Here is a 22040-nt window from a genome sequence, read left to right on the forward strand (position 1 = left end):
GAAGCATTTATTGTAAATGTTATTGATGTTTAATTGTTTTTTTATGTCTTGCTATAATTCATTCTTTACATTTTTGAAAAATTAAATTTAATTTAAATCTACTTCGGTTTTCTACTTTAATATTTGATATTCATGATGCTTTCTACATATTTTTTTTTTATTTATTCCTACAGCTTATGAATAATCCTGAAATGATGAGGCAACTTTTTGATAGTCCTATTGTGCAGTCTCTATTTTCTAATCCTGAAACTTTGCGGGATATGATAATGAACCATCCTCAGATGCAGCAAATTATGGAGGTATCAAATATATGCTTATAGATTATAGAAAAATGTTAATAAATTTTATTATAACTTTAAGTTAGTTTTTTTCTGGAATGGTGATTTTTTTTTTATTGTTTGTACCTGCTAGGTTTGAGTGTAGTATAATAATAGCTTCATGGATCTTTTTAAAAAAAAGAGATCATTGCTCTAAAGTTTTTTTCTAATTTCATGAATTAAACACAATTTCTGATTTTTTTTTCCTTTAAATTCTGCTTAAAATGTTTTTATTTTCTTCTTTGTCATAAGTTTATTTTCAATACTAAGAGGCTGTTATTTTTGTAATAAAAATTATTTATACATAATTGAACCACCCAAATGTGTGGCCCTTGAACAAAATGCTAATAAAGTTTCTTTTCCTTTGAATAACATATGGACCAGTTTTTTGAAAAGAAAAATCACTATCTTAAAGTAAGATTAAAGGAGGGGCCAAACCTGTAAGAATTAAAACTTCAATAAACTATGTTTAATGTCTTTAAGTTTATTTTTTATTAATTTATTTTTTCAAACTTATTTTCACTAGTTTCCCCATTCATTTTAGGATGTCTGCTCCAGGGTGCATAAAATTTTTCAAAAGTGTTAATTTTTGTTTTTTAAAAGCCCTTAAAGGTACTTTTTTCATTGGGGTGTTTGTGATTTTCTCTTTTCCACAGTGCAAATTTTTTTTCTTTGCCTGTCAATTGTTGGCATGAATTTCGAAAAAAGCTTAGTTTTCCTAATGTTTCATTCAAAACACTTATACAGGGTGCTAAACGTTTTTAAAAAGTGCTTAAAGGTGCTTATTTCCGATTTTCGTTTTTGAAAGCCCTTAAAGATGCTTTTTTTCATTGGGTGTTTTGAAAAAGTGCTTAATTTTCCCTTTTTCAAAATGAGATTTTTCCTTTACTATGTTGGTTTTCACTTTGAATTATGCAAAAAGACATAGTTCACATTGTTCTATTCAACGTTTTCATAACAAATTTTAATAACATAGCATTTATATTTTAAATTTATTGAGGTTTTCTCAGATAGCTTAATTCTGTTTGCATCTTTATCAATTCAATATGATTGTCATATTACATTAATCTGGTAAACATTATTATTCAGTATGCATTTATATTTAACTGGTTTAGATAAAAAAAAATCAATATATAAATCATATACCTTTTTTAACTTAAATTTAACTAATTCGAACTTCAAATTAAAATAATTGTTTTTTAATTAATTATAAATTTAAAAAAATAGATTAAGCAACTCTATGTTGAATATATTTTAAAATTGTAATAGTCCTTTGTCAGAAACTAGTTATTTTATCATGATTATGTAAAACCTTTGATATTGTAATTTGTATTTTGAAAATTTTATGTTAGTGTGGATGTATATTTATGTATAACGTATATTGAGAAAAATATTTTAAGATGAAATAAAATAAGTTATTACCTTATAAGAGAATGAAAAGTATCAACTCAGTTGGAGAAAACCAAAATCATTAACACAAAATAGCAAACTAAAAGCTATACCAAATATCACCATGTAAAAGCACTACAAAAAGGAACTAACAAAAAGGAAAAATATTAAAGAAATTATAGTGGAAGCATTGATATACATTGGGGTGCAACCAATGTGGGAGCTGTTTCAGCTGTTGGCAATATATTACTACAATCAACTACAACCCCTACTGCCTCAGGGGAAGAAAAAAAAGACAGACAGACAAAGATAAATACTGTTTTTTTAAAAGTCGAAGTAAAAGTCCATAAAATCGCTAGTTTAGAAAGTTGAAGGTTCAAGTACCAAACAAGTATGTGGGTATGAGAATGTGTAAAAAGATGAAGAAAAAATAACAAATAGAAATAAAATTAAAAAATAAGCTTTATAATTAAATTTAATGACTTTAATAAAACTATTGGAAATATAGATAGGCACCCAATTATGGTTCAAAGTAATCCAACTGAACCTTCAATGCTTGGGTGACCTTTCTGTAGTTTAAAGCTGCACATTACTTCGCCTCAGTAGGCACTCCTCCACTGAATCAGGTATCTGTCCATGCATCCGATTGGAATATTACTAGGGAGAAGTTTAAGTAAAGATTTACAGTTTTTTAAAATAAGTATATCATTGTTGCAAATAAACTTTATGGGATTAATTTGAGAAATAATATTTCTTCCAATACTGATGGATATATATATATAAACTTTTAACATGGGAAAGAAACAATTTTTTTAGTGGGTGGCAGCTACAATTTTTTGTAAAAAAAAAATAAAATAGTATTCTTAAAAAATCTCTGAAAGGTCCTTATTTTTTGTTGAATAATTTGGCTACAAACTATTTTATTAGTGGATGTATTCTGACTAGTAGAATCTTACTCTGAAATATAAATTAAATTACTCAGCCTTATAGTGCTTTTGGCTCTGCATTGCTACAACTGATGCTTCATTCTACGAGCCTTTGAGGGTTTAAAAGAAATATGATTTATTTATCATTGGGGAAAAAATATTAAAAAAGAAAAAACTATTCTCAATAAAACCTTTATTTTTTGTAAGATCTGTGAAATTTTTGCATATTTTTTAATTTATATTATCTAAAAAGCAATTGTAAACTATTAATTATTTGTACATCTCACTTGATATATTATTGACATACTATTTTGATTAAATCTTTAAAATTGTTATTTTTAACTAAAATGAGTTTATAATGTCTGATTTGAACACCTATTAAAAATATGTAAAAAACATTAGCCTATCATTTGTCACACTTTAATTGACTTTGTTATTACACTATGAAAATAAGTCATTTCCTATTTAGATTTAATAAAAAATCTGAGTAAATGATTAGTTTAATAGCATTAAAGTAAAATTTAGTTTATTTTTTATTTTTAATTGCTATAATTATTTTTTCAATGTCAAACACTCAAATTGATCTGGAAACTTTTTTTGCAAAAATAAGAGGAACAGGATTGTGAAACTTGTTTATTTGTGATAAATCTAATTACAATCTCTTCTTTAAATGACTTATTCGTGTGCTAAGGCTGTTTTATCACTTGATATTTAAGTAATTTCTATTATAAAAACTCGTTTTAGAAGGTATATTTTTTGCTATTTAGTAATTTTTATAACATTGTTAAGAAATCTTAATTTCATTCTTAATATGAAATCTATTTTTTTAAATCATATTTTTATATTATTTTTGTATTTACTGTCTGATTATTTGCAGAGAAACCCTGAAATCAACCACATATTTAATAATCCTGATCTTTTGAGGCATACAATGGAAATAATGCGGAATCCAGCAATGTTGCAGGAAGTAATGAGGAATCAAGATAGAGCATTGAGTAATATTGAGGTAATTTTTACGTTTTTAAATAAATTTTACCTTTCAATGAGCATTGTACCACATTCCTATTTAATAAAAGTCAAAACCATTTATTTGTGCTGAAAACTAGTAGGTTATTTATTTAATGACTAAAATGAGTCAAATACTTAGTCTTATAGTGCTAAGCCTATGTTGCTACAATTTCATACTTCATTCTACACACTTAAGCGAAAGTAAAAGAAATGTAATTTACTTATCATTGGGGGGAAAATATATATATAAAAAAATAACAATTAAATATTTTTTTTTTAACCATTTGATTTGAATATTTTCTGTTCTGTATTCTGTCTACTATTTCTTAGTTAAGATTGAAAATAATTTTAGTACGTTATTGGTTAGAAACAGATGGAAACTTAGCAAAATTTATTTGAATATATTATTAGATGTATATGTTTTTGTCTGCCAAGTTTCATGTAAGTTCCTTTCAAACATTTGCTTTGTGACATTGTTCTAACCATCCCAGAGAGAAATTAAACTTTACTTTTTTAAATATCAATTTTTTTTTCTTCCAGAAACTATTTTTTGTTTCAAAACTATGATATGATCAATGTTAAATTTGGAGTGATTTTTTGCAGAGTGTTCCAGGTGGCTACAATGCATTGAGAAGAATGTATACTGAACTCCAAGAACCTATGTACAATGCAGCTCAGGAACAGTTTGGAACAAATCCTTTTGCATCTCTTGTTAGTGACACGGGAGGTAATTGTAACTTTTATTGCAACTTAAGTCAAACTCCTATAAGAAAATTCTAAATTTAAGATGCAAATTCATGTGGAAAAGTGATTGAGTTTGAAAAAAAGATCGAAAGAACATTATGTGTAAATTTTGAGATATAAGAGCTGTTATTAGAAAGAAATGACATTTATTTCCTTTAAGAATGTAATTGATTAAAAACATTTTACATATTCATCAGAGATGGGTAAAATATGTAATTATTTCTTAATAATTCCTTTTTTGGTGTCTGTAACAGCTGATGAATAAGATGAAACCAAAAACTTAATCTACATATAAAATTGCGTAACCTTTGCACAGAATTAAAAGCTAATATGACAATAAAATAAATCATAATATAGTTCAGATATTGTGAAAGAAACCATATTGTAAGGCTGTTTAGTACTTCTTATTCCTTTATAAGAGTGTAAATTTGTCTTCAAATCAGTATTTCAATATGCAAGAAGGAAATGAGATTACAAAAGAACCATTTTTCATTTAAAGAAATCGTGGATTATTAACTAGAAATTGCTACTAAAAAACAAAGCTGAACCTCCTGTACCTCAAAATTTTCTTCCTTCGCCTTCATAAGAAAAAATAATGAATTGAGATATTTTCAGAAAAAAATGTCAGTTATAATAATGTATAGCAAAAATTGGATGATAGAAAAGAAACCATGTTCTTTTGAAGGATATGATAAGTATATAAGCATTAACTAGGGCAGTAAAGTGCATAATGTATTATTGCTTTACAATGACAAAGAATGACATAAATCTGTATCTGGCTTGAAACTCAATTTCTTGCAAAACATAGTACCAACAAGATTTTTTTAAACTGCTTTTAAAAAATACTGCTAAAAGCAAAAGAGTTTAATTACATAAAAATTACTAAAACTATAGCTTAAAATAGTCATTAGAGAATGATTTTTGTTTTATTGTTATTTGAGATTTATTTTATTTATAAATTTTTATTTTATTTATTTTTCTTTAGTTTTTTCCTTGTAAATTATTGGAATTAAATTTGTGTTTTACTTATATGTATATCTTAAAATTTTGTAATTTATAATTATAATAAGTATTTGTTTATAGAACTACAAAATGCACATCTGTTTTATGGTTAAATTTTCTATAGCCAATTGTTAAAGTTTTAGTTACTCAAACGGATGTTTAATTTGTTTCTTCTGAAAAAAATATATGAATTCTATTATACAGTAATTTCTGGTAAAAATGCAACAGTATATCTTGTAGTGCAGCTTATTTGGAGATTTCATTTTTCCATTTGGTTCCCTCAAGAATACTGTGAGATGTGGGTTTAATCAAAAATAAAAGTTTACAAAAAATTCTGAAATAATGGACCCATAGCATTTTGCTCTGAAAATGGTATATTTTTTCTAACTTTTGACTGTTTTTCTATTAAAATATGATAGAATAAGACAAGCTTTTTGATTGATGATTATCAACGTACAAGGCCACCTACAAATGCGTAACAAATTATAATTTCTAACGTAAAAATGGTTACATGTCTTTCGTGCTTTATGGATGCGTTAAAAGTTTGTTTTAGATTAAGACAATTGTGTAACGCAGAGGGAAAAAAATTCATCAAGCGACAAGAAATGACAAGAAGAAGCTTTGGATACGCTTGAAGCTTTGGATACGCTGAGTTTGTTTTCATTTGTGTTACACTGCTGACAAAATTTATTTTCTCTCTCTTCTACTGGAAATTGTATTGATAGTATTGTCAGTTATTGATAGCATTGTCAATGGAAAAAAAAGAGCATCTTTGAGCTTTCAAATAATTTCACTGATTTTTTAGTCTTTTTTGGTTATATTGTTTTGTATGTTGCTAGATTGAAAGGTATGGTTATGGAGAAATAATTTTTCTAAAATTTTTGTTTATTTTAAGTGTACTTTTAACCTCTCTACCCACAGATTCAGGATCTGCTCAACAAGGAACAGAAAATAGAGACCCTCTACCTAACCCATGGGCACCTGGAGGAGGACCGCAAAATTCAACACCCACAACCCGACCTCCTACTGCGACCCCTAATTTACTTGGAACACCTGGAATGCAGAGTATGTTTCAACAACTGACTGATAATCCTGCTCTTTTATCAAATCTCAATACGCCACTCATGCAAAATATGTTGCAGTCTTTATCATCAAATCCAGATTTTGTTCAGCGGGTAAGATTGTTTTAGCTTTAAAAAGTTTCATGATGAGAAAAGCTTTCCCGCTTTCTTATCAGATTATTTTCTAATTAGGATTTTTATATTATGCTCTTGTCTTACAAATTTTTTATTTCTAATGTGTGGATAACAGGGGACAAATGTTTATTTTACAGTTCTTTCTTTACAACATCATGTGGGTTGCATCTAAATGGACCCATTTATATAAATTGAACTTAATAATCGGTACCTTCTTGTACAAAATAATAAATTAATTAATGTACTGACCATTATATTTAGTTTGAATGGGATCCACCTATTATATTGAATATTTTAACATGAACGGTGATCATTTGCATAGTTGCGCTGAACTCAAGGGCTGTGATAGATGACACTGTGTTATTTTACAGATCTTTGTTAATATCTCGTAAGTTGCATATAAATGGACCCATTTATAAAAATTGAATTTGATAATCCTTACTTTCTTGTACATAAAAAAAATATGCGCTGACTATAACATTTAGTTGGAATGGGATCGACCTATTATATTGAATGAATATCTAACATGTAGGTTGATCATTTGCATAGTTGGGCTGAACTCAAGGGTTGTGCTAGATGAGACTGTATGTACGGCAAAATAAGGGCAAGCTAAGGATAAATTAAATTTTAAAAAAATAAAAAATGATATATATTAATGTTTTTGGTGAAAAGTACATGGTAATTTATTTTCAGAACTTGTTTAATTTAAAAAAGTAATTTGTTAACTATAAAATATCATTCTGTTTTAATCTTTTTGAAATTTGTAATAAACGTTATGTTAAATTTTACAATTTTAAAATTTAATTTCATTCCTGTAATAACTATAGAAGAGAATACCATGCATAGAATTGAAAGTATTACATACTGAGTAATTTTTGACCTAATTATTGGATTTTTAGTAACTTACATAAGATGCTAATTAGTTGATGTGGCCTTACGATGGGTGTCGACCTTAATTTAAGTAGCATATAATCAGTCATAAAAATAACTTTAACTGAAAAAAAATATGTCTTTTCTTTCATTTTTCATTCATTCATTTCATTCATTCCCCTGAATCCTTTAAAAACATTACATTATTTAGATTCTATTTTGAAAAAAATTTATTCATTGTTTTTAAATAACAATCACTGGTAAAATTATTTGTGTTTCTAGGTTTAATTTTGATTACTACTACACATATTTACTTAGTTAGAATTATTCTCAACTGGTTAAATTTGTTTAAGTACCTTTTTTTTGGGGGGGGAATTATTATAAATTTGAGTAATTTTTAAATACTTTTAAATTTTTTTTTTTTAAAAATGCATCTTCCAATATTTATTTTCTTATAATTTTCATTTTAGAAAGAAGCTTTCAAGTTTATCAATTAGTCATCTTATGCAAGTTTACTTTTTTTGAAAAAAAAAAAAATGCTCTAAGATTGCTTTATAGCATGCATTTAATTATTTGTATAAACTACAAATCTTTCTCTTATTTTATTAATGAGAAAGAAAATATACTATTATAATTTATAATTTAACTATACTAATAAAATAGTATGAGAGGATAATTTAAAAATTGTTGACAATAAAATTCAGTTATTACATAATATTACACATTTTGATAAATATTTATGCTAATTGAGTGCCCTTTCAAAACTCAAGGAGCCCTTTTCTGAGAGGAAGTACCTAGCCCTTTTTTATTCCTAGGGAGAACTTAGGTTAAGAATTAGTTTGTTGGATACAAAGATTTATTCAGATGAATTCTATTAAACTGTAAAAATGTTAAAATTTCATAGTAGAATATTTTTTGAAATTTTTTCTTAGAAACTATTATTTTTGTTACATTTTATGGAGTTCTAGATATTTAAAATCAAATAGTTTAAAAGAGTGTAAGAAATTGTATATCGTGAATTCAAAATTCTATTATTATGAAATTAATTGATTGATAATCTTTTTCAAGAAAGCTTTGGGGTAAATCAATTCTATAATTAAGCACAAATATTGTTTGCTTACCTCAATTAGTTTTATATTTTTCTTTCTTATTTTCTGACTAGTCTTGATAAAGATATTTGAAACCGTAACTTCCAAATTTGAGGCTCTGTCTATTACATCAAAAATCCAAATCTTTCAAAAGAAAAAGTGTATCACTTCATGTAAAATAAATAAATAAAAATACTTACTCATTGCCTGATTAGTAAACTTTGTCTGTTACCTACGCTATGAAATCTTGTGTCTTGTTGTAGATTACACATGAAATCAATTATTAGATTAAAAGATATTCAGATAATAATGATTTTTATTCATTGTCTAGGACTGTTTGTTGTGGAAAATATTGTTATGATTATAAATAAATATTTTAAGTTAGTTAATGATTAAAATTTCCAGTTTCAAGATCAATAAGTTTTATTCCTAAAATTTAATTCTGAATCCGACTTGTTATATATTATTTCTTTCCTAAGTTAAATATAATATGCCTATTTTGTACAACTAAGCTGATTATTTGATTATGTAAGATTGTCATTTGAGTTTTTTTAAATTTTTTTTTTTCATAAATAGAAGGTAGATTAGTAAATGCATGTCACAAATCAATAAACATCTCCACTTAGATATTATTTAACCTCTGTGTTTTTCATATTTCCTTGCATGCCCTACAGTTTCAGAAAGAAAAAAAAAAGAATTATAGTCTGAACATCCTTATTGAAATGTCATATTTTCTATTATTAATTTTTGGAACATTTGTATATTAAAATCTTAATTTTACATTAATATCCATTAATTTTACATTGTTAAGTACTTTTCTAAATGTTCAATTCAATAATTTCAATGCATCCTCTTTGATTCATTGTCCTTTTCCTCTTTAATTCATTATCATACTTTGTTGAAGTGTACTTACTATGTATATTCTTAGTGTATTGATAGGTTTTAGATTCCTACTAATGTAAATTTTAATACTTGTCTAATGTAATATGCTACTAAGAGTTTTTTTTTTTTTTTTTTTTAAATTTGTTTAACACTTTTTTATTCTATATTTTACAGATGATATCAAGTAATCCTCTTCTTTCTAGTAATCCTGAATTACAACAGCAAATGCGTAATATGTTACCGCAGATGATGTCTCAAGTGAGTATTCAGTAAAAAAAAATTTAAAGATTTTTTTTTTAAAGTTACTTAGCAAGTTTAAATTTTTCAAATTTATTTATAAATGTATTATCATTAGTGCTTCTAGTAATTCATACTGAAAGAGATACATTTTTATAGCTTATTCATTTACAAACAAACCACATCCTGCTCTAAACTTCGTGAAGTTGAAGGATTAATGCTCTCGTATTTTCTAGCAGGGTGCGTAGAGTTTTTAAAAAGTGCTTAAAGGTGCTTATTTTCGTTTTTTAAAAGCCCTTAGAGGTGCTTTTTTCATTGGGTGTTCTTATAAAGTGCTTAATTTTCCCTTTTTTAAAATGAGATTTTTCTTTTGCTATGTTGGATTTTTGCTTCGAATTATGCAAAAAGACACAGTTCACATTGTTCTATTCAACGTCTTCACAATTAATTCAACCCCAATCTATTTCTGTGTATTGTCAGTCCGTAGCCTCTGAAAACACCATTCGTTTTACATGATTCAAAATTTCATAATTTTTGACAATTGTCAAAAACAATGCCAATTTTTTTTTTTTTTTGACGAGGCGGTTCAAAGAAGTTAATTGTCAAACTTTACAAACCTGCCTAATTATATTTTTTTAAAGTGCTTAAAAATATTTTTTAAGTGCTTGAAAAGTGCTTATTTTTTGTTGAATAATTTCGCTACGCACCCTATCTAGTAAATTTTTTTCTATTCATCATTATTTTTATTTTAAATACCTTCTAGTTTGTAGTTTAACAACAAACTTAAGGTGTTCTTTCTCATACTTTTAAACTATGGTTAATAAATATTTTCTCAATTAAATACCTTAAAGCCTATATTCATGTTTAAAAAATAACGCTTTGTAAAACAACAATTAAATGTTATGCCATTGAATAATAAAAATAACATTTACTTTAACTGAAAAATAGCTCTTCAACTAGGAAAATCTATCACTTTAGTTAAAACATTGAATGCTGTGGGAGTCACCGGTGACTGGCACTGAGTTTGTTCGTAGCGCCACAGGGGTCACTTATGACCGGCGAAGCCAAGATTGTTAGAAACACATAATTCGAGTAAATTTTTAATGCTTTTAATTTTTTATATTTTCGCTGCTAAAATGGTTTGAAGAAATTAATGCAATATGGAACACACAAAAAACATTTTGGTCAGGCTGACAAGCCATGTAAAATTAGCATGGCATTCAACGACTTAAGCATATCTGTTTTCTCTCTCTCTCTCTCTCTTTTTTTTTTTTTTTTTTTTTAAATTTTTATAATTAAGAATTACAATAATTCTAATCATTAAAAAAAAATATTGTTTTTTCTGGTAAAATATTGATTTTTTTTTATTTGCTTTCAAGTGCAATAGCCAATAGTTTCCTCCTAATTTTTTTTTTCAAATTTATTTACTTGGATGTAATTATAGATAGCTTCAAAATTAAAGTATATAATTCATTATGAAAATAAGTATTTTAATTTACTCTTTAGAAAATGACTTAAACAAAGGCCTTCAGACTTTTGCATTTAATTTAATTGTTTTACTGCTATTTCTATTATAGATACAGAATCCTGAATATCAAAATCTTCTATCAAATCCTGCCGCTGTTCAAGCAATAATGCAAATTCATCAAGGTATGGCACAGCTGCAGCAGCTAGCGCCTAATGTTTTCAGGTAATTTAATTTTATCTTAGTTGGATCAGTCCTAGCTGATCTTGACACTGATCTGTATATTATATTTGCTTTAGTATTTTATATACTCTGGCATTGTTCATTAATGTAATTATTAGTTACAAATTAATTTATATTAAATTTTAAAATAATTATGAATCTTAACCTTGGTTTTAGCAAGATCTTTGAAGGTCTGTCAAATCAATCCTTCTGAACTGCAAGAAAAGGAATCCATTGATTGAATGCTCAATCTAAAATATTTGCTTTTGATTACTGGTTCAACATTTTGAAATTTTTTACCATATGAGGGAATACTTAACTGTTTTGTCACCATGTTACATATCTACAACAAAAGCAAATAACCTGTATTTTCACAAGAGTTTTCGAAGACAATTTTAGCGATTATTTTAATTCTGTAACAATGCTCTTAACATACCTTGTTTTATTTTTTCTACTATATGGTGCTACTAAAGTGATATTTTTGGAATTGAATTTCAATTTGTTGCTTACAAAATTACGAAGTTTATTTCAGGCATCATACTGAAATAGAAATTGAAATGATTGAATTTGATTCAAATCTTTGAATCTTTATAATTTTTCACAATGTTCCAGAAAGGCAACAACCATTTTTTGTCATTTTGCATAATGTTGTAGGAATGCAACATACCATTTTTTACAATAATTTTTTAAATTTTAAATTTTTTTATGTGCTTAAAATGGTTTCTAAGTTATTAGCAATTCTTTTTTTTCAAATTGGAAGTGTATGTGTAGAAAGCATAAATTTAAATAATTAAAAAAAACTTGAAATTTTTCATCCTATGGAACTTAAGCTGCTTTTACTTTCAAAAAGAAATGTAACCAAAGTTCGCTTTAATTTTTATGAATTTGGCTATTAGTTAAAACGCAAAATCATTTTTAATTAAATAACAAGTTACCAAATCTTTTGACACTTTAAAAATGGTGTTTTTTTATTAATTTAACAATTGTACTAATGCGATTTATTATTTTTAAAGATTTTCTTATAATGCTTGTAAAATGTGTCTTAAAATTCATTTTGTAAATATTCAGTATATTTTTAAACTAATAAATCTTAACTCCATTTTAATTTCACTAATACAAAAAAAAAAATTAAAAAGAAATAATTGTTTACAGATATTATGAAGGGAATTCAACCATTAGTCTTTACAATTTTATTATTTTAAATAAGTGAAAAATGTCCATGTATGCTTCAAAAGTATTTTTTTCTCAAATAGTTCAAAACTTTGTTTTACTTAAGTGTACTATTGCTTTTGCTTTTTACCAGTCTTTTTTTTTTTTTTTCATTTTTAAAAAAATTCTTACAATGCATGTTAGTGAAATATTTTGATGGAATTGTAGAATTATTTTTAAACATTTAAGTATTAAGTGTTATTGTGGTCCGGGGGTACCCCGGAATTCCGGGTTTTTCGTATTATCGTTCCGGGTATAAAATCGGGAGCTTTTCCTTTCAGTTTCGTCAAAAATCACAAATTGAATAGAAAGTTCGCAAAATAGCGATAAACGCTCTTTTGTAGCAACCCTCAGGCAAGGATTCGTACTACGCTGGTCCGAGGCTAGGAGCAGTAGTGGAAGGCGGGGGAAGGGGGTGAAGAGTGTGAGAGAGGGAAGAATTCGTTTCTTCTCCTTTTGCTTGTGTTGGGAAAGGCATGACGCTGGAGGGCGGATTGGGGGGAAGGAGAATGCGTGACGCTGTTGTGGGGAGGGATTGGGAAAAGAAAATCTTTACTGCTTGGCGAATTTTTTGGAATTAAAAGCAGAGGCTGTAGGTGTAGGGTTGTAGATTTTAGTTGCGCGCTGCACTACTTGTCAGCACGTGTTAGAATTTTCACAGCCGAAAGATTTTTCTTGTGCACGTTTTGTGTTGAATATTCGGCATGCATTTTTAAAGTAATTTCGTTAATCGAATTTTTTAAGTAAGCATGAAGTTCTTAACAGAAAAAGATGACATTAGCGATCTAGAAAAAGACTGCAAGAATAAGTTTTGTTTTGAATGGTTAATTAAAAAAGACATTTTGGAAGAAGAAATCAACGTGTGGTGCCGCAAGATTGATACACCAGGTACATGTTTCTGTATTGCGTGCAATACATCAATCAAATATCACAATGAAGGGTTTAAATCCTTGATGAATCATTCTGGAACAGTTGTGCATAAGAAATGTCGTCAATCTGTTAAAAATTCCCAGATTTTAAATTCCCTTTATCCTGGATCAGAAAATCTGACTCATACTGATGAATCACGTACCGTCGATTTGGTCACTCGAAAATCTAAGGCTGAAGCTCTTATTCTATCATTTTTGGCTGAACATTCAATTCCTTTTTCTTTAGCTCCACAAATTGTGGAGTTAACTAAAACGTTATCACGTGATACCATGGCCTTAAATTCATTAGACATCAGTAGAACAACAGCATTATATAAGCTAAAATATGGACTTGCGAAAACAATGAAAGAAAATCAGTATGAAGTTTTAAAGAATTCTTTTTTTTCTCTCAACATTGATGAAAGCACTAATAGAGCCTCTGAGAGTATTTTAGCTGTACTTGTTAGATACTTTGCTGAGGACCAGCACAAAGTAATTTTGTGACATTTAGCTTCAATTAAATTGCCTGCTTGTAATGCAGAATGCATTTATAATTCTATTGTTTCAATTTTCAGGGAAAATGGAGTGCCATTTTCAAATTTAATAAGTGTATTAATGGATTCCTGCAATACAATGCGTGGGGAAAAAAATGGTGTTGAAACTAAAATTAGATCCATCAATGCTCCACATTTGTTGGACATAGATGGAGAAACATGCCATAATGCAAACAATTGCTCAAAACAATTTACAGGGCCATTTTTGAAGCATTTGGACATTTTATGTGACAACATATATTTTGATCTTAAGAGTGCTGATAAAAGGGAATTATTTTTCCAAATTTGTTCAGTTCTTCAGTTGAAGTTACTGAAACCTTTAAATAGACCTGACCACAGATGGCTCTATATGCTTCAAGTGCTTGAACGTCTACAATATTTATGGGATGCTCTTTTAATATTTTATTTTTCGTGGGTTGGATTGGACAAAAAATTGTATGAAAATGATATCAAGGAAGTTTTTTTTCTAAAAGACAACTTTCTAATGAAGAAATTGAAAGTCTTCAAGATATTCAATTACAACTGGAAAAGAAGCATCTCACTGATGATGGAAGAAATAGGAAAAAAAGAATTATTCAAAGACTTTTTGTTGAGCAGAGAAAGACATTATTACAAATTGGTATTTATCAAGCTGTTTTGCCCCATTTTAACAAATATGTTAAATTATTTCAATCAAATGAATGCCTTTTACATGAACTACATGTTCAAATGTTTAATCTGACTAAGCAGTTCTTTGCCTTTTTTTTAAAGCATGAGCTCTTGTGCAACATTAAATGTTATCAGGATGTCTTTAAAATCGACCCCACAGATTCTAAAAATTATTTGCCTGACAGACTCATTTTCTCTGGAATGAATGCTGCAGATACCAGTAAGAAAAAAAATTCTACTATTCAGGACTTCTTAAAGGTGTTGAAAAAAAGTTACTCTAACTGTGCATCTTATATGCAGAAGAAGTTACCGTTGAGCAATCATTTGTTAATTAAATTATCTGCTCTCATTCCTGTTCTGAGGGGAGAAACTACAACTTTTCTGGCACTGATGAAGCTGGCAGAATTTTTGCCAAATGTTATTTCAAAGCAAGAACTACTTAAGCTGGACTTAGAACTAAGGCAGTATCAGACTGATGATTCTTTGGCTTTTTTTGAAAGCCAGTCTATGATGGAGTATTGGTCAAAAGTGATTGAACTTAAAGAAGGCAATGTAAAAAAAATATCCTATTCTTTCAAAGATGATTAAAGCTCTTTTAACATGTTTTCACGGACCATCAGTTGAGAGTACCTTTAATTTGATGGGTGACATCATGTCTGAAAATAGAACTTCTCTTAATATTGAATCCATAGATTCTATTCAAACAACAAAATATTATCTTTCCTCTCTTAATGCCAGTACTTGTGAGGTTTTTGGCTCTAAAGATCCTGCACATGAACCACTAAACCGTGAATTTGTGGTTCATGTGCATTTGTGGTTCATGAATCATAATTTGATCTACAGTTGGTCGAATTACCAGCAGTCTCTTGCAAAAACTCTCCCTAATGCTACTATTCATGTATCTGAGAGCCATGTGGATTCTCCACTTTCCTGCACTGCTAAATCTTCTCCAGTTCAAAGTAAAAAGCACTGTGATTCTCAAAAAGAAGACAGAAAAAGAAAATTGGCTCTTGACTCTCAGAAAGAACATTTGTCTAAGACTAAACAAACAAAACTTTAATCTTTCTTTAAGAGATAGATATTAATTTAGAAATTTGATGTTTTTTATTTTGAATAAAATATTTAAATTTTTTTAAATTAATTTTAAACTTTAAATTATCTGTCAGTTTGATTGCATAATATAATTAATCCATTTAATGAAATTTATGAACAGTTTTATAAATGATTAAAAATTATATGCATATTTTTGTTACAATTGAAATGTAGTTGTGTCAAGGGGATTGTAAACATGTAACTATTTAGAAATACATAGGATTCTTGTATATATTTACGTTACATTTGTGTTAATTCAGCTTAAAATTTACTAATATCCTTGACTTGTACTTGTTAACATGATATAGAACATCTTCAGAATAACCTTTTCTTTCTTTATGNTGAGTTTTTGCATATAAAGTTTTCAGGGTTTTTTACTTCATGTCACAATCACCCCTGATTAAGTCTTTTTCAATTAAAAAAAATATTAAAAATCAGGCAAACCTTGCATGTTTTTACTTTTGAACTTCAATCTGAAGTAAAATACAATGGTATTGATATTCTAAAAATTATTTTTGTGCTTGAACATTTTCTTTTGTTACAGATTTATTTATTTTAAGATTTCTGATCGTGTAGTTTTGTTTCAAAATGAATTATATTCTAATATGTTATCTCATGAAACCACTGTATCGCGATGTGTAATTGATGATTATATATCAGGATATAAAATTTATTACAAATATCTATGAGGAAAAAAAAACAATATAAATTATCCTATCTTAAGCAACTACCAATTTATTATGCCCAAAACAGAACTGAATGAATAGAAACATTAATATTCGATACATCTAAATCAAGTGCTTCACCCGCAACCAAAAATGGTAGAAATTCATAAAATTACATTAAACTGAAGTTAGAAAAAAGGAACCAAAGCTAAAAAACCATTCTTAATCTGAAAAAGAGTGAATAATATAAATTTCCCCCCGAACAGGAAACTTAGATGGTTCGAATGCATATCTCCAGTAATATAAATAAAATAATTTGATTGGTTAGAATTAAACACATATCAAAATCATTCTCATATAACTCTTTTTAAATATTTTACAGGCAAGGTAGTTTCCCTCCTGGAACTCCTACCACTACAACAGGTGCTACTCCTGCTACACCTACAACATCCCCTGTATCAACTACTACAAATAGTACATCTTCAACTACTACTACTACCAATTCTGCCGCAACTCCTCCTAATATAGATCCACTAAGTATGAATAACCAGGAAGCCTTTACTCAGCTAATGGCAAATATGCTATCTACTATGGCAATAAATGACCAAGTAAATATTTTACTAAAGTTTTATTCATATACAATCAAATTAATTTATTACAAGCCTTGATTTAACTAGATTGCTTGTTTGACAAAACCACTTTTGGGCAATTCTACAGAAAAATTAACCAGATGACCAAAATTTTAAATTTAATATTTTTTAGCAAAGTAGGTTTTGTTTTCAAGATAAAAAAAAAAGAAGTTTTAGAAATATTAGCTTTAAGTTTATAAATTTCAATTTTCCATAAGCTATAGGGTGTTAAATGAAGGGCTAAATCATTTGCAATTTTTAACCATGTAAAGTGAATCTCTAACGAGTACAGCTTTTTGAAAAATTCACTCTAATAATAAAAATAGAATAAATAATTTAACTGTATCAAAACTGGTCATCTTGCACAAATGTTTAGAAACATGTGCATTTACAAAACAATTCCTAAGATGTACTTTTGATATTTTACGTCTGACATCAAAATACATAATCATACTGTTTCCAATAAGATTTAATACAGTAAAATCATCTTTTCTGTTTAAAGCAAGTCTCTAAATCTGATCTGTATAGTTCATTTGGATTTTTTTTAAAATTATTATTTTAATTGTAAATTAATAATTATTTTATACGTCCGACCCCACTACTTTTCATTACATTTGTTTTTATCTTATATTTTACTTTTTTTTATAAATATGAATAAGAATGGTCCAACTATCCCTTTAGGTTAATTTAGAATAATGTGTTTCTCCTCAGCAACTTAATAAAATCTGCATATATATAAAAAAAAATTTTTTTATGAGAAAAGCAATTCACTCATGTTAAGAAATTGTTCTTTAGTTTAAGGTTTAAGTGCATGCTTATACTTGAGCTAATATGAATGATTACGAAAGGCTTGCCATACACATTCAAATGTAAGTACCAAACATTGCTAATGCAAGCAAGGACAAGGCATAGTTAGGGCGTATTGCAGTGGGGACAAATAAAGTTTTTGTGCATCTGATATGCCTATAATATATATAGATAATATCAAACTTAAGNATATATATATCCACAGGGCTCTCCACTAAATAAAATAAAAGGTAGATCAATAACATTGTCTACTTTGATACATCAAATGCAGTAGATTGTAAAAACTGTAGAAAACTATCATTTAATTTTATCCAGGTGATAAATATAGTAATAAAATTTACCTTTTACCTGTGTGAAAAGATCTTTCTTTTTCGATGAAAAAATTGTTACAGGCAAATAATTGTAAAAAATTGCACTAAGAAAAATGTACAGCAATATATTTTTCAAGAGTTTTTATTGTATTCAAAAATGTGAAACTTTGATAATTTTTTCTCCCATTGTATTTATAAGTAAAAAATTTTAAAGACTGTTATTAATTTTTTTCTCCAGGATTATAAAAATGATTAGATTTAAGGAAATAGTGCTTAAATATGAGTTGTATTTACATTGCTGTTCATATACACTGCACAGTTATAATTAAAATTAGTGATTTTTCAATTAAGTTTTACAAGATGGAAAATGTTGTAGAAGATATTGATCCACCTATTCTGCTGTGCAATTGAAAAAAAGCAACATAAGTGCCTCACGATAGATTTCAAGAAAAGTGTCTAGATAACTATTTTCTTTGGCTAATGCTGTGAGCGTTAAAATAGACTAAACAGTACTTGTTCTTGGCAGTGTTCTCTTAATTCTGCTTTCTGCATTTTGTTAGAAGAAAGAGTAGAGATGTTTTGAAAATGAGTTTCAGCAATTTCTTATTTGTTTCTTTGCTTATTAGAAATAAAAAGAAAAACGTAAATGCTGCTATTATCTGCAATGCTCCCGCCGTGCTGGATGGTGTCTGCTACTGGCTTTTAGGCTAATTGGAAAAATCCAGCTATTTGTAAACTCTCAAAGTTGCTTTGATGTGCCTACAAGGCTCACAGCATGAAATTTAACAAATGATGTTAGCAGTTTGCAAAAAGCCAAAATTTCCTATTAGTCTAGGAGTTATCAAAAAATGTCATTCGAGTGGAGGGTAACAAAAAGTGTGGCATTCTACAATTTGATTAAAATAAATGAGTTAAAATCAGCAGATGAAGTAGTTTAAAATTATTATTTTTATATTTTCCCCCCAAAATTAATAGTGCATATCTAATTTCCTCAAAATGTTCACAAATTTCATCAAAAAGTAGAATTGAAGTTTAAAAATAAAATTTCAAACTTGATCTATTGGGTGCGTTTTGTTTTTGAACTTCTTTAATATTCTTATATAATTTAATGTGACTTGTGACAAGGGGGGGGGGTAAGGGTATGACATATTGTGATAAAGGGGAGATGGGAAGCCACTAGTATTGAGAGAAAAATGTGTGACAGCAGTCTGTCATTAATGTTTGTAATATATATATAAAGCATTTATCATTAAAATTTGTGTTGTCATAAAAATATTAATACATACCTGCTAAGTCTCCTGTTTTAAATCAAAGACTCCTATATTTTATGACTTATATATTATACTACTCCTATATACTATATTACTATACTATATATACTATATATTAATTATCCTATATACTCCTATATACTTACTCCTATATATTATATTTTAAACCATTCCAGTTTTTCTCTTGTTAACCGAAAATTGTGAGAACTATCTAAATTTATGTGTGTAATTTATTTACAAAGTATATGTATTTATAAAAAGATATGTGTAAAAAAACTAAAAATTTAATTTTTTTAATCTTAGATTAATTAAATCAAAATTTATATATTAGATAACTTGTTTCATGGGTTAAATGAAAAAATTAGCCTCTGACTGTTTAAAATATAAATTATTGCAGCTTAAGACTTTTTTATGCCTATGTTTAACATTAAAAAGTTAAGTTAAACTAAAAATTATTAGGTGGTAATTTTTCTAAACTTTTCTATTTCAGCAACAACAACAGCAGCAGCAACAACAACAACCTCCAGAAGAAAGGTATCGGTCCCAACTAGAACAATTGGCTAATATGGGGTTTGTCAACCGTGAAGCTAATTTACAAGGTACTTTTTCTATTATTAATTTACTTTTTACCAAAATTTCAATATGTATGCTTGAAAACTATTTTTTAAGTCTCATAGCACTTGTTAAAAAATGTTTTGAATATCATCTCTGCTGTATGCAAGTTTTTTTTTTATTGAAGTTTTCATAATTTTCTTAATAGAGTTTTCTTTCCTACTACTTCAATTCATTTCAATTTCATTAGAATAAATTACATGAAAACTGATATAAAGCTAAGAAAATAGCCGTCTCTAAAAATAAAAATCTATTAATATAGGTTTACTATTCTACTGTATGTCTGTCATTATTGGCTTCATAAGCTTTATTCTTTTGAATATTTTTTATATGAAAAACCAGTTTAACAGTGGGGGAAGAAATGCATGATTTGCTTCAAGCTAGATAGGTAACTTGGTATTTATTCTCAAAACTAAGTGTGAAGCTTATCAATAGATTCCACTACTGATTTAAGTAGCTGTGAAACAATATTGTCGGGAAAAATATACTTGAGGGTGCTCCTTGGCGAAATTGGCGACTTATATTTGGCCTATTTCAATAAAACAGTGGAAAACTTCAAGATATCGGTCAAAACTTGCAATGAACCCAATCTAAGCAAATTAATAAACCTAATAAAAGCATTTTGAATCGAAGTAAAAATTAATGGAGTAGACGCGGAAAGAAAAGGGAATAAACAACTCACTTCTTCATTAAGCTTAAATATTCTCAGATTTAGGTGCACAGAATTCTCTAATAGCAGTTAGATAATGTCTAAATTTATCATTAATACAATCTATGTACATCCATCTGCACATAAATTTGGCGAAATACGAATCGAAAATTGCGTCTGTAATACCGGACTAACAGTGAAATTTTTTTCTGAAGTCCTTTTTTATGACTGCCCACATACACATCTTATTGTCCAAAAACAAAAGTAACCTTACCAGCCAGTATCCAACGTAGAACTAACGGACCTCTGAAATTACTTTTATCGTTGAACATTTAAAAATGACGCTAAAATCTAAACCAATCAGAATGACGATTGGGTTTCAATATCGCCTAGCTTGGCGATCAATCACGATCACATCTTGGCGAGAATCAATGGGCACCCTCAAATATAGGCTACCCATATTGTCTATTATATCAGATCATTTCAATCATCAGATCATTTCAACTAAAATGTTTTCAGTTTTATCTGTTAATTTTAATTTCGTACTGCACAACATAGATGTAAATGGCGGATACTTTGAAATTGTTTTTAGTTTTTTCAATTTGTAGTGTCATCCATTGAGGAACTAAGTTACGTTAAGAGTTTTGAAAATCTATGAAGATAAATTTCTGGGTTAAACACAGTAAGCTGTCGGGGTTCCCACGGTCCTTGAGAGTCCTTGAAAGTCCTTGAATTTTTTTTTGCTAAATTTAGGTCCTTGAAAGTGCTTGAAAAACGTCTTAGGTCCTTGAAAAACTTGATAGGTCCTTGAATTTGTCCAATACTGCCGGCGGCGCTTTTTATAAAACACCCGCGGATCTTTCTCGTTCTTTCTGTTTTGTTCCCAAGCTCTCTCATGTGGTTTTTAACGCCACCGTTTCTAACCCTGCCTAGCGTTTTGGTGTCTGCCAAGCGCGCGGAGCACAGCACACAATCAATGCGTTCGGGGTGAGACTCCACTTCATCTTCTGTCGCATATGCTTAGATCTTCTTCTTTTTTTTTTTATCGAAACTGGAATGCTCTCGAATTTCGTAACAATATGTACCTTGTAGTTTTCAATAAATTTGTCGTTTTACCATCCGCGCTCGTCCTTACGTTTGCGTCATTTCAAAACTTTATTGTAAAGCGTATTCGCAAAAGGCACGGCTTCGTATTTGTGTTATGTAGTTTAGACTAGTTATGCCTGGGAAGTGCTATTTTAATCCCCAATGGATGGATAATCAAGCTTATAATAAATGGATTTTATCGACGCCCGAAAAGAAGTTCAGAGCCAAGTGCCGATTATGCATGAAGGAGATC

At 28.3% G+C, this 22040-nt stretch overlaps 1 protein-coding gene across 2 annotated transcripts in view; it reads left to right on the top strand.

The window, feature by feature from the left end:
- LOC107455626 (ubiquilin) overlaps positions 1-22040 on the top strand; it is a 37572-nt gene that overhangs the window by 11875 nt on the left and 3657 nt on the right. For both annotated transcript variants that reach the window (XM_016073255.4, XM_071183282.1), the window contains exons 6-13: positions 174-299; positions 3510-3638; positions 4244-4367; positions 6308-6561; positions 9597-9680; positions 11237-11349; positions 16805-17030; positions 19931-20039. In XM_016073255.4, the coding sequence (XP_015928741.1) occupies positions 174-299; positions 3510-3638; positions 4244-4367; positions 6308-6561; positions 9597-9680; positions 11237-11349; positions 16805-17030; positions 19931-20039 (1165 nt within the window). The remainder of the gene's footprint in view (positions 1-173; positions 300-3509; positions 3639-4243; positions 4368-6307; positions 6562-9596; positions 9681-11236; positions 11350-16804; positions 17031-19930; positions 20040-22040) is intronic.

Source organism: Parasteatoda tepidariorum, chromosome 7 (genome assembly GCF_043381705.1).
Source record: "Parasteatoda tepidariorum isolate YZ-2023 chromosome 7, CAS_Ptep_4.0, whole genome shotgun sequence".
In the NCBI taxonomy this organism is placed as follows: Eukaryota; Metazoa; Arthropoda; class Arachnida; order Araneae; family Theridiidae; genus Parasteatoda; species Parasteatoda tepidariorum.